Raw genomic sequence first — 26,696 nt, 5'->3', positions numbered from 1 at the left:
GGTGATGCAGCACGTAGGCGACCGGCTGGTGGCGCTGATGCACGAGGTGTCAAGCGGCGGCGACTCGACGTCACTCAGTGACCACTCGCCCAACCTGAGCGTGCGGCTGCCGCGCGCGCGCGACTTCTTCACCGAGTCGTACACGTCGAGCCCGAAGCACGGCCGGAGCCGGACGGCGGCGGCCGAGGCGGCCGTCTCGAGTCCGGACCTGACGCCGGGCCACTCGCCGCACGTGCCGCGCTCCGGCTACCTGCGGCTGATGACGGCGCCGCCGGCCGCCTCCGACGACAACATTCTGGCCTCGCTGGAGACGGCCTCCTCGCCGACCGGGCCGCGCAAGTCGGTCGGCAGCACCGGCTCCATCGACTTCAACAAGATCCTGCGCGACAGCAAGCGCAAGAAGAAGAAGGAGTTTGACTCGTGCCACAACCTGGTGGAGAAGAAGGACGCGGAGGAGGGCGAGCCGACGCTCGGGCGCACCGAGGACAAGTGGACGCGCCTGAGCGGCCGCGTGAAGTCGGAGGGTGACGTGAGCGTCAAGTCGTGCGGCAGCGGCAGCACGCTGACGATCGGTCGACCGCGCAGCTCCGAGTTCTCCTCGTCCGAGCAGGTGGACTCGGACTCGACACTGCGCGCCGCCGACAGCTACGAGAAGCACATCGGCCAGCGCAACACGCCGCGCTGGTTCAGCAGCCGCTCCAGCCTCGGCAGCAAGAACTCGCTCAACACGTCGCTGAGCAGTGAGACGATCACGGCGCGGCCCGAGGCGTCCGACAGCGAGCCGGAGGACCGCCGGCCGCGCCGCTTTCTCTTCAACTACAAGCGTCGCAGCAGCGTGCCGGACACGAGCCCGCTGCCGGGCGAGCCGGCGCCGGCGGCCGACGTGCGCTCGACGACGCTGCCGCGCTCCACGGCCGTGGGCGGAAGCACGGGCGCGCTGCCGGTGCCGAGCGCGGCAGGCTCGCTCTCGCTGCCGCGCGGCCGCGTCACGCCGCCGCACAAGGCGGTGCACCTGGGCGTGTCGAGTCTGGCGGCTGACGCGGCCCGCTCGGCCCGCTACCGGCCGCCGGGCTTCCGGGCCGCCGGGCCCACCTCGCGGCGCGCCCTGCTCGGCGCCCGACGCTCCTCGTGGTCCCACAAAGGTCAGTCCCGGCGTCCGCGCCCTCGCTCGCTTTGTGTCGCCTGTTGTGTGTGTGTGGGTGGGTGTATGTCTGTGTGAGTGTGGGTGTATGTACCGTGACGAAGCAGGGGAGGGGCGCTTGGCTGCGGCTGCGGACGGGATGTTTGTGAAGCGGGCGTTGCACGTGCCGTTTGCTGATGTCGATGTGCGGGACAGTTGGTAAGATTGAAGCGGTGGCGTCCACTATACGCTACGTCTTACGGCGCTGCAATCTGCCGCTGGCTCACATGACTGGGCCTCTCACTGTCTCTGCATAAGTGGTAGTTACCGCATTCAGAAGGCTGCGCAGCTCATCACACCAGCGCTACGCAACGGCTGTCGGAAGACATCCGACTGACATCTTGATTTCCTAATTAGCGCCCGTCGTACGGCGGGCTCATGCCGTTTGTTAGTACGGTTCCATTCAATTATCTGGCCACTCATTGGAATGCGGGACACAGGCGTGCAAGAAAGTGTGACGTTCATTCAATTGTCTTCGTTACTTATGCAAGTTCCAACGATTCTTGACTGGGGAAGCGTTTCTGGCGTGCTCATTGTTTCCATTCGGGTCCGCTCGACGATTGAGTGTATCCATTTCACGAGGCACAGGTCACTAGGTCGGCTCCACTCGCTTTACAGTTCCGCTCGTCGATCTGTGGCGGCGAGTGCCGGTCGCATTAGGGCATGTGATGTGATTGGGCATTATTTGTGACGCTGGGCCGCATCGTACACGTTTGCGATCACCGTAGCGACTTGAGGCCTGGCGCCATCCGCCTCTTCTCTGTGGGACATCTCTTCCGCCTGCGCTCGTGTTGCCTTGGGTGCAACTGCGCGTTTAAGTAGAAACACATGCGCGTAGATAGCACGCACGTGCGCGCGCACGCCCGCTCACACCCTCTCTGGTACGGACACGTCGCTGTTGGGCCGATTCCCAGCGCGATATTGCTATAACGCCAGTCGCTGCAATGCCGCCATGGTTTTATCACTGAGGTGAGAACTCATTATACACTCGGCACTTTTGTGTCGTTTCTACATACCTACCCGTGCAAGGCTGGTGTGAACGCCTGCTGGCTTCCGCCTCGATAAGAGCACGGACCGCGAACGCCGCGGTGAGAAGCCCGGCAGGAAGCGTGGTGAGGTTCACGGCCGGGAAGCGGACTGCACGAGCCTGGCAGCGGGCTCGCTCTCACGCCTCCGCACGACACGCCTGGGGTGTGCCGAGCCACGACACGCGCGCCGTACTCACGCCAGCGCGGCGGCACCGGTGCTGCCTGACTTTCCTCGTGTCTCGGCACTCCGTCCATGGTGTTTTGATCTGATGTGATCTGATCGGGGTGTTGCTGATGTTGGGCTAAATACGGGATGTTTTTATCTCGTAGCACCGTAAAATTTACGCATTTTGGAGGAAATACGAATGCTTGTTCGGTGTTTTTAGTGGCTTTTGATCCCTCATCCGGATTTGCGTTTTTCATGATACGAACACAAAGGGGGCGGATGCAACCCACCTGCTGTTTCAAACAAAGCAATTATCTTAGTGTAGCAAAAAATAACAAGGGGTGGCCTCGGTGAGATCTCGCGATTGGCAATGTATTTTATGCTGCCAGGCGGGGATGACGTAACCGGGAAGTGGTGGGATGAAGGGGACGGAATAAGCAGTTGTCCCCATGCGCACCGACACGGGTAAGAGTATGCTTTTGCACCTCTAAATTTTGGGGCGCCCCTTTGCCCAAGTTGAGCGTTTTGTAGCCATACTTAGCCTACGAAATTCACATCAAGGAAGCCCATAAACAAGCTGGGGTACCAAATCCGTCTCAGAAGACCCCTTGCTGCATAAAGGGACACATTTTCTGGATACAAATGCCCACATTTGTGTTAAGGAGGCTCATTTTTTCGCTTGGAAGGCCCCCGTTAGGAACCAGAATTGTGGACATTTATTCGCGCGGACATTGATACTTATACTGCAACTGGGGGCGTACCGCCCCCCCCCCCCCCCACACACACCCCTGATACGACACTGCCCATGAGGTCTCCCGTGACATTCACATTCGTGTTTGCCTCTCGGACCATATCACAATAGCCTTTCTCTACAGGTCGTATGATATAGTGGGTTGCCTCACAGGCGCAGAGGCTGGTGCTCGTGTTGAAGTCGTGCGCGTCCGTTTCCTGTGACGTCAGTGCGGTGTGTTTTTCTTTGTAGCGCATCACAGCTGGATGCGCGACAGACTGCCATCCCTTACCACGACCCGTCCAATCCTTGCGCAAGCTGTGGTAAGAACGTCTTCCTCACGGGGTGTGGCTCTCGCCGCGGCCGCTCTGGCCCTTTCTCTCCAGCTGGCACGGCTCGATCTGGGGCGAACTGTCGGTCGGTCAACAGGGTTATCGCTCCCACTCGCGCCAGCCGCTCCTGAACGGCCCGGCCGCGGCCCGATTGACCCTCTGTCAGGAGCCGGCCCCATTGACCCTCTGTCAGGGGCCGGCCCCATTGACCCTCTGCCAGGGGCCGGCCCGATTGATCCTCTGTCAGGGGCCGGCCCGATTGACCCTCTGTCAGGGGCCGGCCAGATTGACCCTCTGCCAGGGGCCGGCCCGATTGACCCTCTGTCAGGGGCCGGCCCCATTGACCCTCTGCCAGGGGCCGGCCCCATTGACGCTCTGTCAGGGGCCGGCCCCATTGACCCTCTGTCTACGGGGGAGGGGCCTCAGAGACCGTTGCTTTTTCAGGATAAGTATCTGAACGGTCTCGAGCGCAGGGCTGAAAGTTTGAGCGACTGAGTTTGCGTCATTGTTACGAGTGTTAAAAATTCAAGTTTCTCGCCTTGCTTAGTCATGATCACCTTGATTGGTTATGATCTTTGACCTCTTTCTCGAAGGTATTCATGCAATATTTGGCTCGGAAGTGACAATCGGGTGACGCATATTCTTTGCTGGATATTTAGTTTAAGGATATGTTTTAGACTATTGCTCTCAACGTTATCAATCTCACGTGCATTTTTATCTCTCTGCTTACTTTTGCAGGTTCAGGCCATTCAAATCTTTGAATTTCAAGCCTTGTATGTCCAGCTTTGACATTTGTGAAAATATTTGAGCTCTTGAAGATCTTACTATTTGAACCATAATGACGCATTCATTCTTGCTTTCATTAACAACATTACATTCATAACACTCTTGCTTGCGTAAGTGTGTATTTTTTAGTTTTGATGTAGCTAGACTGGAAAGTTCAACAATAGCCATCAACCCCTAAACTCGGCTTGACATACTACACCCCCAACAGATCCCATCTGTTGATTTTCAATAGCGCCTTATCCGATAATTTTCTTAGAGCTATTCATCTCCGTTTTCTTCCATTGTCGCCGCACACTTAATTCGTGAGATAACAGGAGGGTTAATAAACAGCTGCTCTGGGCTGGGATGACCTATCAAAGGTCACGTTCACCGCTGCTCACCCAGACATACGCCTGTGTTTTTCAACGCTGTTTTAACGCGTCTCTGGCTCGCTTAATTTTCGATACATTTCGCCCTCCACGCTTGTGGGGCGGAGGTAAAAGCCTGCGTAAGGAGCGGGGAACGGCCTGGCCGTGCTGGAGAGCCCTCCCGGATCCCAGATGCATCGCTGATGAGCACACACGTACGTGTCATCCGTTGCCACACCAGTGCTGGCAGACCTGACGCGCTGAGTCAGTTCGTCTGTCAGTCAGTAAGCACTTCTGACTCGTGACCGCTGGAGGGGTCCGGCAACCCCACCCCTCGCAGATGTCCGGCGGGTCGGATGTCGCGTGATCGTCCGCCCACAGAGCAGCGGGCAGCGGCTCGTCCCGCTCTCGCCCTCCCGAACAGCCAGCCGCTCAGCTGGCTCTCGTGATGACGGCTGGTCCCGGCTCGCCCAGCGCTTCTCACGGCCTGGTGGGAGATCAGTGATCACTATCAGTGCGCCGAGAGCTTAGTGGTCTTCGCTGTTGGTATTTCGAGAGCTTACATGTCCTCGCTGCTCATGAGATCCCAGAAGGTCACGTGCGTCTCATTTCTATCCCGAGAACTTGACGTCCCCCCATAACTATCCAATGGCTCGGCATCCTGCCTTTTCAGCACCCCCGATACTCTGTTTGGAGGGAGCAGTGCTCTTCGCTCCATGTCCAGCAGCTCAGTGTTCCTCACTTTATTTTACAAAATGGTCAGCGTTCCCCGCTTCTTGTCATGGATGGCCTATCCCAGTGCTCCTCTCCTTCTGTTCAGAGACTTCAGCGCCCATCAGTCCTCACCGTCTGTCCCAAGATGCGCTCCTGATCCCCACTCCCAGTGGTCCCCACCGTTTGCGCCGTGACTTCGTATTCCTCACCATCTGTCCTGAAATCTCGTTGCTCCCACCGTCCGCTCCAAGACTTCGGTGCTTCTCACCCCCTGCATCGAGACTACAGCACTCTGTTTCTCATCGTCTGCCTCAATAGTTCGGCATCCCCCGCCGTCTGCCCGGAGGCCCGACTATCCCTGCCTCAGACCCCGGCAGCCGGGCGGACGGCCGGCGCCCGTTGCCGCCTGCGGCCCTGTGCCGGACCGGCACTGCCCCTCCCCTACCCCGTGCGCCCGTATCGGCCTGGCCGGGCAGCCGCGGCCGCCATGCCAGACGCTGCAGACCGGTGGCGTCACGTGAGCACGCCGCGTGTCGGCCGGTCGGGCGGCGCCGACGTCACGTGACGGCGGGGTCAGGTGTGGCGCTGCAGTGCACGCGGCCGTACGCCGGGTATGGGACCGTGCTCACTGACACCGGACGCCTCCAGTGCCTCAAAGGTCACAGCTTCCCCACGTGGAGCGATCGTATGTGCTGGGCCGGGGCCGACATGGCCAGGGGAAGTTTGCGGCTGGGGATCTTTTTCACCTGTCCTTGAAGTCAGGCGCTTGCTTGTCTCATGCACTGGTATCGCCAGTGTCGTTTCCGGTTGCCTTAGTCAAGGCGCGGACTTTCCCAAGCTCCCCACATTTCAGACTGTCATGCCTATTCTCTCCTCTCACCCCCTTGTCCGCTAGCCACGCCGTGCTGCCTTTCGTTTGGTCTGCTGTTTTGTCGCTCCACACAATCTCTCTCGCCCTCGTGCCATTCTCGCCTTCCCGGTGATCCCGGCGCCTCCACATGGTTGGCGGTCACGTTCTCCGAAGTTTCCCGTCGGCTCGCCACCGTGGCGGCGTCGTGACCGGGGCTGACACGCTGCTCGCGACTCTCACCGTCGCCGCGCGGGTGAGAGTGCCACCCTCGTCCGGCTGCAGGGAGTGAGATCGGCCCGCAGAGGGAGGCGGCCGTCTTTGTGGCCGCCGCGTCGCAGCACTGCAACAGGCAAGGTCAAGTCAGCGGCGCGGCGTACACCCCCGCCGTCCATTACACGGCGATTGACTCGGCCGGCGCGCTCGGCTCGCCCGGGGCGCACTGCCGCTGCGCAGCCGCCCGCGCGGCGCCGCCTCAGCAGGTGCGCTCCCCCTCCCCCTCCCCCTCCCCGCCCCTGCTCCCCGGCCGACATCTCAGCGCCCGCTCCTGGCGCGAGGGTGGCCGACCTGTCGGCGCCAGAACCAGTTTGGTCGACCGTGAAAGTCCTGCACGGCGGCAGGCCGGCCCGGCTGGCCGGCGGCCGAGCCATGCACCGCACGGGCGTGCAGGTGGCGCTGGCTGTCCGACTCGACCGGTGCCGACGGCGCACGAGCCCCGTGCAGCCGTCGCCATTCGACCCCGTCCGGACAGGCCCAGGAGGGGGGGGGGGGGCGGTAGCAAAGGGGAAGACTGGACCGCGCTGAGGGTCTGACGACGGTCGGCTCCTGATGCGTGGAGGGGGTTGGGGGGGGGGGAGGAGAGGCTGCAACGTTGTCGGACGGGTTTGCTTCGTTGTAAGACCCCGTCGGGTGCCAGCTGGAGTGTGGTTCACGGCTGTCCCGTGATCGAGATCGAGATGAAGCTGGCAGGGACGATCGCCGCGCATGACAGCTGGACCGGTGTCATCTGGCAGCTGGTTGTCAGCGATCGGTGGCTGACGGGAAATCTCCCGAAGTGGTTATCAAGGTGTGCCTCCCTGAGAGCTGCCGGGCCCCCGAGAATGGGTCTTTGTTTGTTGTGTTCCCCAGGAACGATGCGAGCCGTATAATTTTGTTGTGTCCCCCACTGCTATTACGTGCTGCATGTCGCACCAGTAAGTACTACCACACTCGCGTTTGACAGGTAGATTGTCCGCCGCAGCCCTCTACGGAATGTTTCGATGCATGTGCAGTGGTTCGCGCGTAGTATCATTATCACTGTAGCTCTTCAAGCGCCGTCGGAAAGCCCGCGCTGAAACGGGGTATGTACTGGTGCGGGCGCCGCACCAGACACGAGGCGTTCCCCTCATCAAAACTAATGGCGGCATTAAATCCAACCCAGCCACGTTCTGGTGGGACCCCGCCCATCCTGCAACACTATGGCGGTCTCATGAGGCGCTCTCGTGGGCAAAGTTTGGAACTCGTAGTGGCTTTGCAGGCCGGCCAGAAGCGACGACTGTGGAAAACGCCTGCCGCAGCCGCCACAGGCTGCCACGTCTTGCCACGTCATGTCGGATCAAAACTGACTCGCGTTCGCTTCCGATCCGGCAGCGAATGGCCCTGTTTGTGCGCGCGGCATCGGTTTATGGCCATAAGGGTATATCATGGAGTGAGTTTTCAGGACCCAGATCCAAGATCCAGTCCAGATTCAGTCCGCCTGCCGATCTGTTTTTTTTCCAGATTTCTCAAACCAATCCAGTCCGGTCTGGTCGGACCTACTAGACAAAGTTATGAAATGAATCTGTGCAACCCGCCGCCACGTTGGGAACTTTGAAAACAAATAAAAAGCAACTTTAGTTCATCTGAGTAATTTGTGTTAAGGCTATTTGTTGCTTTCCCTTGGAAAAAGGTCGTTTGGCGGCGTTTTACTACCGAGCCAACGTTGTCCGCCGCAGCGTCGTCTCCGACGACTTCAGCGAGGCTCAACGCTGACCTTTCGTGGCGTAACAGCCTGGCGGCTTTGTACAGTCGCCAGCACTTCACCGTGCCATCCACACGAGTGGGTCGGGGTGGCTGAGCCAGGCTGACCACACTCACGAGTGGGTCGGGGTGACCGAGCCAGGCTCGCCACACACACGAGCGGGTCGGGGTGGCCGAGCCAGGCTCGCCACACACACGAGCGGGTCGGGCTGACCGAGCCAGGCTGGCCACACACACGAGCGGGTCGGGGTGGCTGAGCCAGGCTGGCCACACACACGAGCGGGTCGGGGTGGCCGAGCCAGTCTGGCCACACACACGAGCGGGTCGGGGTGACCGAGCTAGGCTGGCCACACACACGAGTGGGTCCGGGTGACCGAGCCAGGCTGGCCACACATACGAACGGGTCGGGGCGATGTGTCGCCATCCTGAGGATGTGGGCCTTTAATGTACATCGCACATCTTCGCGACTTTTCATTGCAAATGTCCATGCATCGAAGTGGAACACACCGTTAAAAGCCTGTCAGGACATGAGAATCTAGCGCCGAGGGCAGCACCAAATCCCGGCGACGCGTCGACTGTATTGCTGGTTGTGAACAGGTGAATCATGGACGCAGTTTATGAAATACTCTACGGGGCACAAAACGGAGAGGCACAGATTTGTGCGTTTCAGCCATGGCTGTGCATGGGTGCATGGCCAAGCAGGTGCGCACGCTCTGTCTTTCTATGAAGAATCCTGTATTTTGCTTTTGTAATCCACGTAGTTTAACCATGCGGTTCCATTTTGATTCGTAGGAAACCTTCGTAGAAAAGGGGAAAATCAAAGGAACCATACGTTTTATAAAATGAGTTTACAGCTCAAACTAGATCACTATATGTGCCTAGTTGAACTTGAATGTTATATTGATCCATGTTTCAGAAAACATGAGTAGCTACTTTTCCGATGCACTTTGACCAGGCATTATACTCCACAAGCTGTTTTCGCTACATCAAGTTAAAAAGTAGGATTTGTGACGTCATTGGGTATTTTCATCGACCCCTAGTTCCTCATCGGTGCGTCATACGGCTCTAAAACTTTCAGAATCGCGTTGTGATGCTATAATTACATTCATATTCTGTCGTCAAATGCGAAGGGATGCCAAAATGCCGAAGGGACTGCATAGCTATCCAGAGTCTGTTTGTCGTGGAATGACCCTATGGGCAGGGGAATGTGCAAGACGTTTTCAATTTTTCCGGTAGATACTTCAATACAGGCTACATTATGTAACTGCTTGCGTTTCCTCCCGGCATAATTAGCTCTATTCACACAACTCGTCCAATTATCAACGCAAAACAGTAACTCAAGGTGTAAATTTTCCTGAAACTCTTCCATAAATTAGAACCCAAGTGCTGGGAAAACTGCAAACGGATGGGTAGCGAATGGATACAACTGAATGGTAGGCAGGGGCGTGGGCGGGTATGAGCACGGCCCATGGGTGGCGGGTGGATGAGGTAAGTTAAATGTCACCCTTAAAGCCCTCTACCGGCGGCGTACGCACGCACGCGGGCGTACGCACGCACGCAGGCGCGCGCGGGCGTACGTACGCACGCGGGCGCGGCGCGGCGCGGGCGTACGCACTCACGCAGGGGCGGCGCGGGCGTACGTACGCACGCGGGCGCGGCGCGGGTGTACGTACGCACGCGGGCGTGACTCAGAGGGTGTGCTGCGAAGTCACGGCGCCGTGAGCTGGGCACGGCCCGTCTCGAGCCGCGGACCGGTTTGTGACGCGCTGGTCGGGCCAACAGCGAGGCTATCGGCTCGGTGCCTGGTGTTAGCCGCGAGGCAGTGTGAGTGCCTTTCTACAGGAAATGCCTCTGGGGTGAATCAGCTCGCAGTGCGTCCTGGGTGTTTTCCAGTGTCACGGAGACACTGCAATTTACGGACGGTAAGCTTCATTTTTATTTACCTCGTTTATGGACTGCCCGTTAGCGCTTTTTTGGGTTTATGTTGACCTTCAAATTTCTCCTCCTCAAATGAAGAAATGAGTACTCGGCAGTGGCAGGCGTCGTGCCTGTGTGACAGCTCTGTTATCGCTGAACTGAGTTTGTTACGCTTGGAGTATACCGTTGCTTCCGCTGCATTGTCAGTGCAGCGGTTCGAGGGGTTCCTTTCTGTAGAAAGAACGTCTTGAGCTCCATGTAACGACTGGACGACGCTTCCAGTTCGTTCAGTTCAGGACGATTGTCATGCTACCTGGTCGAAAAGCAGAATGCTCAGAGCAGGTGAAATTACATTCAGTATTTCCGACAAATTGCGCTCCCAATACCGGACCCAGCATTCCTGGATGCGTCCGTACGCGTACCGTCAGGCCGTCACACCGGCAGTCCCGGCGCAGGTATCGTCGCACCGGCAGTCCCGGCGCACGTATCGTCGTACGGCAGTCCCGGCGCAGGTATCGCCGCACCGGCAGTCCCGGGGCACGTACCGTCGGCGCAGCACTGTCTGCGCACGCTGTTCGGCGCAGCAGCTTCGGCGCCCGTCCCGTCGGGCGGCAGTCCCCGTGCGCGCCGCTGCCGCCGTCGGCCGCCCCCGGGCCGGCGCGGCAGGTCGAGCAGTGTGGGCGCAGCCGCGGCGCGGGACGGCCGGCGCCATGGACTCCAAGTCGTACAGCACGTTCCCGGCGATTGGCGGGCTTAATTGGCGGCTGCGACGGCTGGCCGGCTGGCTGCTGCGCGCGGCGGCACGCTGCTGCGCCTCCCCCTCGGCCGAGACCGAGCCGTGCCTGGCCGCCAGCGAGGCCAGCCTGATAGAGGTGCTGCGCCGTCGTGACCCGCGCCGCATCGGCGGCCAGCGCCAGACCTCGCTGCCGTTGCTCGGGCCGGTCGGCAGCGCTCCGGACCTGAGCTCCAGCCACGGCACCTGCTCGGTCGAGTTGGGCTCGGGCCAGAGCTCAACCGAGCTGAGTGCCGGCCGGGACAGCCTGGCCGAGAGCTCGTTGGCGCCCGACGCCGCCGCCAGCGCCACGATGACGCCCGAGGTGCGGGCGGCACGTCTGGCCGCCACCCGCAAAAAGGTCGACCGCAAACGGTCCTATTGTGTACTTCCATATAGAAAACAGGGTAAGGCTGCATGCGATGCAATCGGTGGAAGTGCCTGGAGTACACGTTCGGTTTGGCAGGGACTGATGTGCTTTCTGCCAGCCGTGTCCCATACACGTGCCCCTTGCACGCAGGGCGCCATAGTGCGTAATCACTCACTAAGCTGTCGTTGTGCGCCCGGGTACCGTCCGAATGCAGAGATGCAGCGACTGCTGTCAACGCACATCATGTCTGCGCCAGCTGTCATCACTCATCATTTGTCGATAGTAATCATTCAGTACTTGTCCGACATTATTTGCGCGTCCTGCTTCTTAACTGGCTGCAGTGACATGACTGCTGGACGGCACTCGGCTGGGTTGCTGAAACGTCGCTGCGGGACTGCATATTTCATTTTTGCCACTGGCTTTCCATTATGATATGTCTTCGCATTATGATAGAGCGCCGGTGTGAGCCCCAGGGATGGGTTAGGAAGCACCTAGAGGGTTGTCAGGCTGGGTTTGACCCTGGGTTTAAGCACCAAAAATGAATACGACATAGTTGGTGAAAATTATGCTGTCAAGAAATAATACATTGGCTGGTTTTTTTGCGTTATCAAAGTTCACCGGCTACGGGGAGAGGTGGAGAGAAACGTCTTTTCGATGCAGATCGCCATTGCGATGCTTTTTTTCTCGAGAACGGAAAGAGTTCTCATGGTAGTGCAAACATTATCTCCAATATAAGCGTAAGACTTGTGCTGAAATTGTGCCATTAGGCACGCGTCGAAAGGAACATGTTCCACGTAAATGTTGATCATCTGGGCCGCGCCGCTCTAGAACCCCGATGAAGATTCGGGAATGTTCTGTATTTACAGCATGCCATGATGCCCATTTGGTAACACTCAGCAGACTATATAAGCTGCCAGAATACCATAGAGGTTTGATTTGATTCGCTTTGCGCTAGGTGTCGCTCAGGAGATGCGTCGCGGCCGAAAAGGCTTTAAGAAAGAGGGTTGTCGTGACGGAAAAATCTAGTCATGGCTATTCTGCAGGACAACTACGCGTCCACGAATACAAATGTGTAGAAATAGCATTTGGAATCTTCATCTCAGAGCATCACCGTTCAAGGCAATGACTAACAAACTAGTTGTGTATGCGTGTTTAGTCTCATACAAAGATTACGGATTATATATATATATATATACATATATATATATATATATATATATATATATAGATAGATAGATAGATAGATATAGATATATATATATATAGATATAGATATATATATATATATATATATATATATATATATATATATATATATATATATATATATGTGTAGAACCGTTTTATCTTTTGTTGTCGCGACATTTTTTAGAATTGCTGTTTGTTGTTGACCATGTGACTGAATTGTACTAGATGCCATTTAGGAGATGCGTTTCAGCCAAACAGCTTAAGGGAAGATTGTCACAACGACTAAATGCAACCAGAGCGCCCGTGCGTCCACAAATACAATAACAGAATGCTAACAGTGATCACGAAGACGGCAATTCGCGTTAAATATTCGAGTATCCTTACCGTGCCGTTAAGCCCCAGACTCTCGTGCTCCTTCATCCATTTCTCATCAAATTATTGCTGTCATGCATACCGACAGGCACATTGAACGTCGCAACCTATGGGATGTTAGGCGTCGATGCAGCCCATTACAGTCTTTTCAGTTTTTGCTTGCCACTGCGTTCGATACTGTTATCAAGCCCGACTAAGTTCTTGGGCTTGTTGAGTTCCATCAACCTTTTGAATGAATGACGAATCGAGGCGCAGTGATTCGTTTCATAATTTTCTACAATCGATCAATACACTGGTAATATTGGGAGCTCACGCACTATCATAAAGTTTCAGTGGATCACATTTTTTAGCTACATAGGTAACAAGTATCCAGCTGAAAAACCCGATTCTTTTCACCATTTATCTGTCATTTTGGATATCATCATGTAGTTAGAATGGGGGCAATTCTTTAATGGCGGCCTGCAGACTCTGTTTACGCCGCAGCGAGCCCGGTGGCAGCTGCCTGAAGGAGTCCGAGCTCCATCACTCGGAGGCGATACGTCGTATGCCCATTACACTCCCTCCGTGTAGCTGCCGCCGGCATGCTCCGAAGAGCATCCATCAGCACCAGTCACCCCTCTCTCTCTCTCTCCCCCTCTCTCTCCCTCCTTCCCTCTCTCTCTCTCTCCCCCTCTTTCTCTCTCTCTCTCTCTCTCTCTCTCTCTCTCTCTCTCTCTCTCTCTCTCTCTCTCTCTCTCTCTCCCCCTCTCTCTCTCCCTCCTTCCCTCTCTCTCTCTCTCCCTCTCTCTTTCTGTCTCTCTCTCTCGCACTCGCACTCGCACTCGCACTCGCACTCGCACTCGCTCCCGCTCTATGCCTGTGGCCTCCTGTCAATGATTGTAACATTACGTTGTCGATCGTGGCCAGTCCTCCTGGAGGCATCACTACCGTTTACCATGCCCGTTAAACGTGTTGCGGGTGCCGTCGACCATGCCCGTTAAACGTGTTACGTGTGCCGTCGACCATGCCCGCTATATGTGTGACGGGTGTCGAGGGCCTCTGATAACCTGAGTGTGGGTAAGACGAGGTGGTGACCCACCTTATCTGACGACAGGGTGGGCTGTTATCCGCCCAGCCCGCCCAGTGTTGCCGCGCTTGCTCGTCTCTAGCTGCATCCTTCTATTCTCTTGTGTTCTGCCATTTTCCCCTTCCATGGTGCGCTGTAATTGGATTCTACATTTCTTGAAGACCTGTTTACATCGTTTTCACGTTTTCCTGTATTTCTGCCCTTGATCTTGTCGGCTTGTTGTCCAACGCTTCTCTGGATCACCGACGATCACCCGCCGGGACTGGCATGGAGATCGTTACCTCGCCAGCCGTGGGACACGCCCTGCCTCAGGATCGTGGCCGGTATCTGGGTCAGACGTGCGTGCAATGTCTCGGCTGGTAAATGGCCGCCGCCTTCAGCAGCGCATGCTGCCTGACTGCCGAGTCCGAGACCGCTGACTCCAGCGTTGGGCTGCTCGAGTTGTCCCAGAGTCGATACTCGCCGCAGGGCAAGCCCACTCAGCCTGTCCATAAAGCCCGCCTGTTGTTACAGCAGGCCGCATGCAAGCCAAAGGCAAATGCGCCGATCGGTAGCCGTGACCAAGACGTTTAGCCTCATGGCCGAAAGCGCACCTTAACTATCTCTAATGTTTATTTGCGTTGTGGAGCCATGCTGTACTGGTCAAACACAGAGGCGGTCCAATCTGCTCAAAGGCTACTTGTCTCCGGACCTTACCGGCCCCAGCGGTTGTTACGCCCACGCGAGCAGCTGGTGGAGGCGTGCAGCGGCGCGGCACCGGACGTCTTTCCGGGTCCGTCACGCCCGGCTACGTCGCAGTCACGCCAGGTCCGCCGCCCGATCACACATCTGTCGGGCGCACGCTGCGCCGCGCCATCACACAACGCCGAAAACACACCCGGCAGAATGCCAATAACACGTTCTCGCCGCGCTGCAGTAGGCCCCAGACGTTTGAAGTGCCTCCTGCCGTATCACGTTCGTAGAAGTTGCTAGTTGATTCCTTACGTCGACGTAGACAACACGGCGTGCTCCTACATATGCTGACTGCGTCCCAATTCCTGACGGCCTGCCGGGCCCGGTAACAGACCTGCGAGCCGACGCTGGTGGCGGTGCCTTCCCGTGCGCCGCGCGGCCGGGGTTGCGGCGCGGAGGCGGACGCCGACGCGTCGCTCCCACGGACGCGTCTGTTCCGCACCGCCCGCGGCCGCCGCCGCGCTGTGGCGAAACAGGACATTGTGCCAGCCGCGACGCCGCCGCTGCCGCCACAATGGCGGCGCGGTGACATGCCGCACAAAGGCGTTGGTGGCGTCAGCCGGCGCGCTGGACGTCGGTGTAGGCCGTGGGCGCGCCGTCGCTCAGCTCAGGTGTGTCCGTCGCGTCTGAACCGAGCCCCGCTCAGTTCAGGTGTGTCCGGCACGTCTGAATCGAGCCCCGCTCAGCTCGGGCTCGTCTGAGCCGGGCCCCGCTCAGCTCGGGTGTGTCCGCTGCGTCTGAGCCGGGCTCCGCTCAGCTCGGGTGTGTCCGCTGCGTCTGAGCCGGGCTCCGCTCAGCTCGGGTGTGTCCGTCGCGTCTGAGCCGGGCCCCGTTCAGCTCGGGTGTGTCCGCTGCGTCTGAGCCGGGCCCCGCTCCGCTCGGGTGTGTCCGTCGCGTCTGAGCCGGGCCCCACTCAGCTCGGGTGTGTCCGCTGCGTCTGAGCCGGGCTCCGCTCAGCTCGGGTGTGTCCGTCGCGTCTGAGCCGGGCCCCGCTCAGCCCCCACTCCCACGAATGAGCCTTGCGGTTTATCTGCAAAACCCTCGTGTCGCGGTGGGGAAGTGTTGCCGTACGTGCATGTTTCACACGGCCATGTCTCATTGCTACAGTCTGTTTCGGTACATCTGTTGGTGCAAATTCCGGATCGTGTCATGCACTGCATGTGTGAGTCTCCCTGGGCCACGCGTTCCCTAACTCGACTGGGCACCGGACCCGGCCCCAGTCCGTTCGGCCTGGGCCTGTATTCGCTACGGGCGTGACCAGCAGGACTTTGTGCACGCTGTGACCGGAGCGGCGAGACAGCGGTCCGTTCCCACCCTGAGCTGCCAGGTCGTGACCTCTCGCGGCGGCCAGCTCGGCTGACGCCCGCGCCCACAGCATGCCTCCCGACCCGATCAGGCTGCCTGGAATGCCGTGAGCGCCCGGCTGCTTCAGGAACATGACACGCTTCTGATGCCCCCACTTTTTCAATCTGCCGTGGGGGCCGACCCTGGCCGGCGCTCTTCCTGCCCCTGGCCTACGCTGTCCCTGCCCCTGCACCACACTGTCCCTGCCCCTGGTGGACACTGTTCCTGTCCCTGCTGGACGCCGTCCCTGTCCCTGCTCGACGCTGTCCCTGCCCCTGGCCCACACTGTCCCTGCCCCAGGTCAGCGCTGTCTCTGCCCTTGTTCGACGCTGTCCCTGCCGCTGTTCGGCCGGCCCGGCGGCGACGGCCACAGCCGCCGGTCGATAGATCAGGTCATCGGAATCCCAATTGCCGACGGCAAATGACGGGTCACGGGATCCGCAGATAGAGGGGTTCTGAAGGTGGGGTGTGATGGCCAGGCGACTCTTCCCGACTGCTGTCCTCAGAAACAAACTTGTGCTAGCCCCTGACTATGAGCGAGATTCAACCTTTGAGTTAGCCAAAGTGGGATGGAATGTTGGGATGGATTCGGCTCAATTGAGAACTTTGCTGAGTCATTCAGGGTTAAGTTAGTTATCACGCCTAGAGGCATGCTACGGTGGACACCAATTGCAATAACATTTGATATGCAAATATATATATATATATATATATATATATATATATATATATATATATATATATGCGTTTGCGTTTGTATGCGTTTGTGTGTGTGCATGCATGCGTGCATGCGCGCGTGCGTGCGTACGTGCGTGTGTGTATGTGCCACTGAAAATGTCAGCATATCTGACATTAGATTGCCATTTATGCGATGATTGAATTCTCTGAATGAATCGTTTTCCCATCATCGGCGAACTGTTAAGAAAAGTGCCCTTATTGCTTCGTAATGTTGCGTCGGTCCTGCCAGCATCATGAGATGACATAGGTCAAACTATCCGGTTACTATGTATCTATGTATCCATACAACAGTAGTATTAAAAACATTTGTGTTCGCGCCCATCCAAATTGTGTTTCTGTATCTCCCTTGCTCCAAATGGGTCATTTGGTTTAAAAACACTGCTATCATGCACAGTACTAGCTAGTGGCACATCATATTATGCCGAAGATGAGGGCGGTCTTTCCCCGGCTCTGTCGCCCCCTTTTTTATGCGCTTTTGTATGTGCCAAAGGTGCCCATCCCACAGCGACAATGTGCCCCGCATATCTATCCGCCGGTCGACTGCTGGATCTTTGCCCCAGCCCGACGGCGGCTATCGACGAGTGTCAATATGGGATATGACAATATGACAATGCAGATATGACAATACAAGATGTGAACTGTTCCGTTTCTTAACGATCTTTTTTACTTCTCGACAGCATTTCGGGTTACTTTTTCAAGCCTAGATCTGTCTTGCGGTATCGTTTTCATTTAGATGAAGTGGTCGACTGTCAAGCAGCATGAAAAGTGACCACTTGTCAGCCCAACAAACTGCTGTAAGCTTTTCTACGTCAGGACTGGTTCTCTCCTCCAGTTCTCCACAGGTATCCAACTCACGGACTGAGACGTTCGATCCCTCCAATTGATGACGGATGCTCGCCAGCAGCTGTTTTTCCCACTTTTAAAGCTCGACGTCAGCTCTGTTCGTGGCGCTGCTCGATATGCGTCTTATCGCTCTGATACGCCCTTTTTCATAACGTGAACTGATGGGGGCAGGAGTCGATGCCCCTGCCGTTTCCGAACTAGGGAAGATGAAGCTTCGTGGAAAATACCGGTGGGTGGAACCTCTACAGGGTTCGCAATCGCTTATTAGTTGTATGTTGCTACGTTATTTATTAAACCCTGTATGCCAAGTAAAGGAAAAAGGGTTTCCTAAAATCGAACTTTTACTTCTTACTTCACTTCACCGAACTTCACATGCTTATATGTATGGTGATGACGTCGTAGTGAGACGGCATATTAACAGGCGTGCTGTTTATTTAATTCTGAGTACAAAGGTGTATAGTTTTACGCATTTGAGCACATCTTTACCATGTATGGCTCCATCAATGCAACAGTGCCGGCCCGCCGGGGGCGGTCAACGGAATTTCAGGGCTGTTGTCGCCTTTGTCCGCGCCGGGCGTAGAACGCCGTGCAGTGCTCCTTAAAGACCTCCGCTGCTCCGAAACCAGAAAAGACAGGGGGTACGTTTTTCGTGTCAAATACGCGCAATGGATGTCCCACAGAATTCTGAAACTTTCTGCATAATTGCACACCATGCCGTAGAGGTATCGTCGGAAAACCTTTGGGTGGATTGCATCGACTCTCCCCCCCCCCCTCCCCTCGCCCCGCTATCCCCCAGATCGGGGATTAATATTAATGAAACTGCGAAGTAGCTTTTCATTGATGCATGTTTCATTGGACATGACAGCCTATCTTACATTGACTCTCTCGCTAGGTAATTACTATGTTCTCGGAATAAATTACCGATGTTGTTTCATAACCTTTCATATATATATATATATATATATATATATATATATATATATATATATATATATATATATATATATATATATATATATATATGTGTGTGTGTGTGTGTGTGTGTGTGTGTGTGTGTGTGTGTGTGTGTGTGTGTGTGTGTGTGTGTGTGTGTGTGTGTGTGTGTGTGTGTGTGTGTGTGTGTGTGTGTGTGTGTGTGTGTGTGTGTGTGTGTGTGTGTGTGTGTGTGTGTATGGTGTGTGTGTGTGTGTGTGTGTGTGTGTGTTGGTGTGTGGTGGTGTGTGTGTGGTGGTGTGTGTGTGTGTTGGTGTGTGTGGTGTGGTGTGTGTGTGTGGATGTGGTGTGTGTGTGTGTGTGTGTGTGTGTGTGTGTGTGTGTGTGTGGTGTGTGTGTGTTGTGTGTGTGTGTGGTGTGTGGTTGTGTGTGTGTGGTGTGTGTGTGTGTGGGTGTGTGTGTGTGTGTGTGTGGGTGTGTGTGTGTGTGTGTAGTGTGGGTGTGTGTGTGTTGGTGTGTGTGGTGTGTGTGTTGTGTGTGATGTGTGTGGTGTGTGTGTGTGTGTGTGGATGGTGTGGGTGTGTGTGTGTGTGATGGTGTGTGTGTGGTGTGTGTGTGTGTGATGTGTGTGTGTTGTGTGTGTGTGTGTGTGTGTGTGTGGTGGTGTGTGTGTGTGGTGTGTGTGTGTGTGTGTGTGTGTGTGTGTGTGTGTGTGTGTGTGTGTGTGTGTGTGTGTGTGTGTGTGTGTGTGTGTGTGTGTGTGTGTGTGTGTGTGTGTGTGTGTGTGTGTGTGTGTGTGTGTGTGTGTGTGTGTGTGTGTGTGTGTGTGTGTGTGTGTGTGTGTGTGTGTATCTATGCATTTATATCAATAGCCTGCCGCTCGCATTGTTGAGCTGTTGCAAGACTGATACCCCGTCCACCCCTACAGACAGCACTGCAGCGGAGTCACAAGGCAATCGACTTCGGTTATCGCGACCAACATCTGTTTTGTATCGATCCGCTGGTGTGAGCGTGTCACTGAGACCATTAGCCCCCGCCTCCGCGATTGGTCTTAAAGCGGCCGCCGCCCCAGTGGCCGTCGCCGTCCTCGGGCGAGCTCACTTCCGTCGATCTTTCTGATTGGCTTTTGTTGCGGGGCGGCCGGGTAGCCCAGATTCGGGCGAGTCGGTGTCCGGGTGGACGTCCGGGACGGGCGGCGGCGGCGGCGGCCCTCCGCGGCCACGCCGTGCGGAACGAACGACACTGACCGATGGTGCCGCCGCTAACACTGCGGCGCGCCACCCGGCAACGGAGCCCGCGTGGAATTGGACGACAACGGACCGAGCCCGATAGGGCAGTATAATATCGGACTGGGTACGGTTGGATCGACTCGAATTAAACTGGACATGATGGGATCTGCGTCTGATAGACTGGATTGGACTCGATTGGAAAAGACCGGATCGATTGGTTCGGATGAGTCCGAATCGGTCGGAGCAGACCTCTGTGAATGAGACTCCCGAACCGGAAGGTATTTTAGGGCTGATCGGACCGGACCGGACCGGACCGGACCGGACCAGACCGGACCGGACCGAACCGGACCGGACCGGACCGGACCGGACCGGACCGGACCGGACCGGACCGGACCGGACCGAACCGAACCGAACCGAACCGAACCGAACCGAACCGAACCGAACCGAACCGAACCGAACCGAACCGAACCGAACCGAACCGACCGAACCGAACCGAGCCGAGCCGAACCGATCCGAACCGATCCGAACCGATCCGAGCCGTGCTGAATCGAACCGAACCGAACCGAACTGAACTGAACTGAACTGAACTGAACTGAACTGAACTGAACTGAACTGAACCGGACCGGATCGGATCGGATCCGGCTGATCAACGTAGCTGACTCGTAGGTAGCTACATTGTCCACCCAGATATGGCGTGACAGCTCGGCGACCCTCCCTCCCCCCCTCCGCAGGCACCCGGACATGGCTTGGCCTGACCCCGTGCTGTATGGACAGAGGGTCGGTGCCCCGTCGACCGCAAGGTGCGGCCCGCGTCTGGACCACGGCTTCGGTGTGATCCGGAGTCGTCAATAATCACCGTCACCGTCACAGTGCACGGGAAAACAGACAAGCCGTGCCGGCCGAGCTGTGGCCGGCGCGCTCAGCCGGGACGCAGCAGCCAGTTGAGCTGTCGGGGCGCACTTTCACCAGCCGTGTACCGATGTTGAGCCGGACTTGACCGTTTTCACCTGGGCCTTGGTCGGCCGCTGGCCGCCTGGTGACACTCCCGCACTGCGTGGGCGACACGTGCCCAATGACTGCCGCCGATCGGAGACAGCGGGCCGGGGCCTATGTGGCGCGCTCGGGCTGTTTACGGCGCACAGGGTCGTGGCGCGGGCTCCATGTCCGCATGGCGCGGTCTCCTGCTAACCGCTGCCCAGGGTGATTCGCCTGCCGCATCCCGTGTGCATCTCGCGCGGCCCTGGCGCCCGATTTGATGAGCGGCTGTACGCTTGAGGCCCTGGCCCCTGGTATGTGTGAACACGTGTTGAGCCTTCAGAAAATCGAGTACAAACAGAGCTAAATCGTGCGCAGGTCAGATGCCCGCAGAACTTGCAACGATGCAATGTTTGATACGAGCTAGGCAAAAAGCATTCGCATAGACGAAAAAGGGGTATTTGCCCCCTCATCTGAAGCTATGTGACCACCAGTTCTCATGTATATTTGATCTGAGACTGGGACTTGCAAGACATGGGTTCGCTCAGGCTTCTCCTACTCAATTACCATAGTCCTGGCGAAGCCCGTCTGACAGCCGGTGGCTCTCACGAGAGACCATTTCGATGTTCTTATCAGAGGCGCATCTAGTAGAACGGCCAGTCTTCCCTTGGGGTGTACGTAGGGTTCGTAGGAGGAGGGGGAAAATACGGCCCTGTAAAACCTGTCGATATTCTAAGCGCGTTTTAAGTCTCAAAAATTGTATCGTCTCAAGAGACATAGGGCAATAATGGCATGTCGGCGCTTAAGACTAGAATGAATGAGACAGCAAATATGGGGTAGGGTCCTGCTGGGACGTTGTGGGTGTTTAGCCCAGTGCAGGGCCCCAGGAAGTTTCATATCCCCACGTTGGCGAAGTCTGTGAAGCGCTCTTGGGCTTGGACGACGACTCCCACGGCCTGAAGTAATTCTTCCAGACTTCCTAAAAGTCTGGAGTCGCTCTGCTCTAGGGAAATCTTCGAGCCAAGGAGAGCTATAGTCCCACCACTTCTGTAAGGTGAGGTTGTTATCGAATGTTCCGGCCACCAGGCTGACACTGTTTACCCCACTGATGCCAGGATTATTCCTTGAAATGCGATTCATCCTGTTTGAAGCACGTTATAATGTTGTTTACCTTGGAAATTGGGAACAGGCAGTTACAAACGATGGCAGCTGAATTCAATTTCAAATGTACCAAGTAATCCAAACCTCATCTCATCCCTCAAACCATACCATACCATACCTCATACCTCAAACCATACCATACTTCATACCTCAAACCGTACCATACCTCATACCTCAAACCATACTATACCATACCTCATACCTCTGACCATAACCCCATCCCCCGCGGTGCCTACCTTACCATACCATACCATACCATACCATACCATACCATACCATACCATACCATACCATACCATACCTCATACCTCAGACCATAACCTCATCCCCCGCGGTGCCTACCTTTCCTGCCAAGGTGAGAGGAAGGCAACGCCACGTATCCGAAGCACACACGCCACGCCTCAGCAGCGGAGGGCGTCGTAGAGCCCCAATGACAGCGACAGCACTTACCCCTCTCCTCCAATCTCGTTCTACGGCCTTCTCTGTGGCAGAGGTCTGCCCAGCAGCCGTCTACCGTCCGCGTTGGCTGTTGCTTGGTTCCCACCCACCGGTCACCCCACCGACGGTCGGCAGGCTGTTGCTTGGTTCCCACCCACCGGCCACCCGCCGACGGTCGGCGTCTTCCTATGACGCTCGCGGCGTCTGGTCTTCCATGCTGCTTAAACGGGCGTTTCTCCTAATTTCTCCTTGCACTAAAGCTTCTCCAGTGCGCGCAGGCACGCTCTTGGGCGTGGCACTGGATGTGTCCGGTGGTGCGGCTGGTGTCCAGAAACATGCGTGGTCTCACCATAACGCCCGAATTACCGAAACACCCTCTGTTTCCGCTTGCCGCTCGCGGTCTCCTCATGATGCCCAAGAGCTCCCGGTGGCACGTCGGTCTCTCGACGCTCTTTTTTCGTCCGTAGCGTCTTGGTCTGGACGTGGCGCGGATGATTCCTTCACATGACGTTCGGCTCCCCGGACGTCTTATTCAATCAGGGCGCTGCGATGATTTGCTCCGGTTTCATTACGCTCCCGGGGGATGAGCACAGCCAAGACCAATGCGCTGGCGTCTCCGGCCCCGCGCGCCGCCCTGACGCCGTGGACGCACGGAGGCCAGTCTCGGCGCCGCGGCGCATTCACCGTCGCCGCGCCTTCGAAAAGGCAACAAAACAAGTGCTGCGCGGGGCATTGAGGGTGAAAGCAGACGTTTCTTGTCGTTTTTGCGTGCGTTACGCGTGGTTGCACCAATGTGAACGCAGGATCTTGTCCAGACTGACTCTAATTTGACTAGAATTAGCCTAAACACTTCAATTTTTTCTTTGTTCTTCTTCCGTACTTCACAGCTTCGCTAGAATGCAGTTGACAGCTAGGTGTTACAAATCGGAAATTAACTATACGAGTAACAAGTAATTTTCTGTGCTGTAGGCCTGAATGTATCTTGTGCCGGGCACGGTATCACAAAACGTCACGAACGTTTGAGCTTTGGTGAAATTTGTGCTCACTTTCACTTCAGTACCTTGCTCTCAGAAATCTGGTGTTTTCTGTGCCCTTAACCTACAAGAAAACCTGTGTGCCCATTAAACTTCGGCGATGTCTGTGCTCCCTCTCATCTTAGGCTATCTCTTCCCGCGGCAGACAAGCGGGATATTGTCTCTGGCTCTCGTGCCCTGTGTTCTCGATGCGTAGCTGTCATCCAGCAAGGTCTCATGTCGCCCTTTGAACTGCAATGACCTGGGTGTGTCTTTCTACCGTGAGTGACTTATTTGACCCCTCAGACCTCTGGTGACATCTGTGATCGTTAGGGGGGCGGTGGCCAGCCTTTGCAACCAATGTGTCCGTCAGAACTCTGGTGACGTTCGTGTTCCCTCTGACCTCCGGTGGCGCTGTGTGCCTTCCGACCTCTGCGGTCCCTCTTACCTCCGATGTCCTAATCTTCCCGTATGACCCTTGTTGACCTTGGTGCGCGGCAGACGAGCGGTCTCCAGGCGCCATGACCTCTGGGCCCCGTATAACCTCCGTCGGTCTTTTGTGTGCGGCAGACGAGCGGTCGCCAGGCGCCATGACCTCTGGGCCCCGTATGACCTCTGTTGATCTTTTGTGTGCGGCAGACGAGCGGCCGCCAGGCGTCCCGTGCAGGCCAGGGGAGTCGCCGCTGGCAGCGCGCTCGTCGTCCACGCTGGACCGCCGCTCGGTGGCCAGCCTGCCCATCTCGGAGCCCGACGACGACATTGACCGCCTGGTGGCTATCCACCAGCAGCGCTCCTCGTCCCAGCTCTCCACTCTTGGGGTGAGTGTCGGCCGCACCCACATCAGCGGTTCGCACGCACATCAGCAGTTCGCACGACATTAGCCGTTGGCACGATATCAGCAGCCTACACTATATCGGCAGTTCACGCAAAACGCAAACACACATACACGTCATGCACCTACGCCCTGGAGTAGACACCGATCAGTAGTAACATGTGTTCTGCAGCATGTGTAATAGGAGAATGCGTAACACGATATAACATCTGTTCATTGCAAAGATGATGTTTCGTATTGCTAATTGAGGGTTAAGTGTTACCAGATGGCAACATTGAATACCACCCTGGGCCCGATCGGATGCTGCAAGCTCTCTTGGCAGCGAGTTGTGATCTGTTTGATTGGAGATCGACGGCTTGTCGGCCACATCAATACGTCTGACGGATAGTGACGCACAACGACGCATTCGTAACCAGTGGTACTTGCAATCATCTCGTGGACGGCGAGCTAAAAATATCTGCAAGCTAGCCGATCAGATTCCAACCATCGCATCACGCGGAATAACATTATTACCCCACAGAAAATACTCAGCGGAAAATTGTAAGCCTGAGCTGTCGTTTTGAGCTAACCTTTGGTAATAATGGGTCTCCAACAACCACGTGGGCCTCAAACAAAAGAGCTGCCTCTAACCAAACTGGGCTGCGTCGTCCGCATAGTGAGCAGTCTGCCGCCATGGACAACCACGGAATAGAACAGCGTGTTTTCTCCCCACCGAGCGTCCGCGGACGGTCCGCGCGGATGGTGGGGGGGGGGGGGGGGGGGGGGGAGGGGCCAGGGGATGTCACGCACCTGCCGACGCCCGCTGGCTAAGTAATGACTGTTTACGGATGGGAGTTGCCGGCGGCCTCCGTTGTCCTCCCCAGGGCGCTTCCGTCCCCCGCTGGAGCTGAAGCCAACCGAGGCGACAACACACCGGCAGTTGCCGGCGGCCTCCGTTGTCCTCCCCAGGGCGATACCGTCCCCCGCTGGAGCTGGGGCCAACCGAGGCGACAACACACCGGTAGTTGCCGGCGGCCTCCGTTGTCCTCCCCAGGGCGATACCGTCCCCCGCTGGAGCTGGGGCCAACCGAGGCGACAACACACCGGCAGGGGCATGGCGGCGAGCGGGCGCAGGACCGCCGTGCGATACGGTTACGCCATGGTGCGACACAGAAGGCTGTTGTCAAAAGCCTCGGGCCTGTTCGACGCTCGTGGGCGCGTGCGAAGGAGCGTCTGGACAGCACGTCATACTGTAGGGCCTTTGTAAGCAGTGCGCGTACTGCGTAATTAATGCACCACCAGTCACCAGCGCCTATCCGTTTCCAATTTCCTGTTCGGCCAGGGGCACATCGTGACCTTGTGCCCAATTCGCTCTCTCTTTTCGGCTGCGACGTAGTGGCTTATGTCCGTTCCGGTACGCGAATTGTACCGGCTTAGGTAGCGGCAGGAACCTGGGCAAAGGGCCATTGACCGATTCTCAGTGTCCGATGCTGAGAGTTGAGTGGATGTAATAGCGCTCCAGCTCTATTAGAAGGCCCCCAACCCCATGCCACTGTCTTGGGGTCAAGTTTTTGTCTGGTCAGGAGCCGACCTTTTTGCCGAGACCGCCAAAGGTGGACGTCACAAAGCTGCTTCTTCTGGCGATTAAACTCACAGCATATGATGCCGAAGACCATCCACGTGTTCCGAGTGTGTTGATATGGTTGGGAGGGAAATTGAAAGGGTGGAGAGCGTTTGGAAGTTGTCGTGGACAATCGGCCAGACGCTACCGAATTAGGACAACCGCAATGCAGATTCATTGGAGCCGTCGCGGGTGAGGTGCGTTTATTTTAAACAACGTAATCGTGTCATCTTCAACCGACCGGTTTCATGTCTGGGCGATTATTATCCCAGAGAGCTATTCGGCCACTCGCCGCACGCTTAGCATCTGGACAGCCGCGAGGTTCTCCACTCCGCAGTTTTGACAAATTAATCATATCTTTTCTCCTCTCTCTTTCTCCCGGGGGGCAGACAAGAGGGATCGAAGGAGAGAGAGAGGAGGCGAGAGGCCAGCGAGAGAGAGAGCTCGAGAGCTCTCTCTCTCTTCTCTCTCTCCTTCTCTCTCTCTCTCTCTCTCTTCTCTCTCTCTCTCTCTCTCTCTCTCTCTCTCTCTCTCTCTCTCTCTCTCTCTCTCTCTCTCTCTCTCTCTCTCTCTCTCTCTCTCTTCTCTTCTCTCTTCTCTCTCTCTCTCTCTCTCTCTCCTCCTTCTCTCTTCTCTCTCTCTCTCCTCTCTTCTCTCTCTCTCTTCTCTCTCTCTCTCTATCTCTCTCTCTCTCTCTCTCTCTCTTCTCTCTCTCTCTCTCTCTCTCTCTCTCTCTCTCTCTCTCTCTCTTCTCTCTCTTCTCTCTCTCTCTCTCTCTCTCTCTCTCTCTCTCTCTCTCTCTCTCTCTCTCTCTCTCTCTCTCTCTCGCCCACTCACTCACTCACTCACTCACTCACTCACTCACTCACTCACTCACTCACTCACTCACTCACTCACTCACTCACTCACTCTCGGGCTCTACGTTTCCTCTCTCATCGCACATACCCTCCGGCGTTCGCAGCTTCCTCTCTTTCTTTTCACCTTCTTTGCTTTTGTTGTATTTTTATCATTCGGTCATTTTGCATTTTTCCCTCATCACTTTGGT

General features: G+C 56.4%; 1 protein-coding gene across 1 annotated transcript in view; it reads left to right on the top strand.

Moving 5' to 3' along the window:
• Window positions 1-4: 4 nt before the first annotated feature.
• LOC119102298 (synaptotagmin-like protein 4) overlaps window positions 5-26,696 on the top strand; it is a 42,936-nt gene continuing 16,244 nt past the window's right edge. The window contains exons 1-3 of the mRNA XM_037225664.1: window positions 5-768; window positions 1,072-1,142; window positions 23,859-24,037. Coding sequence (XP_037081559.1) covers window positions 5-768; window positions 1,072-1,142; window positions 23,859-24,037 — 1,014 coding nt within the window. The remainder of the gene's footprint in view (window positions 769-1,071; window positions 1,143-23,858; window positions 24,038-26,696) is intronic.

The sequence above is a fragment of the Pollicipes pollicipes genome, unplaced genomic scaffold (assembly GCF_011947565.3).
Source record: "Pollicipes pollicipes isolate AB1234 unplaced genomic scaffold, Ppol_2.1 Scaffold_5724;HRSCAF=6776_pilon_pilon_pilon, whole genome shotgun sequence".
Classification (NCBI taxonomy): Eukaryota; Metazoa; Arthropoda; class Thecostraca; order Pollicipedomorpha; family Pollicipedidae; genus Pollicipes; species Pollicipes pollicipes.
Note: the sequence above shows the minus strand (reverse complement) of the source record. Positions and strands in the feature narration are given on the sequence as shown.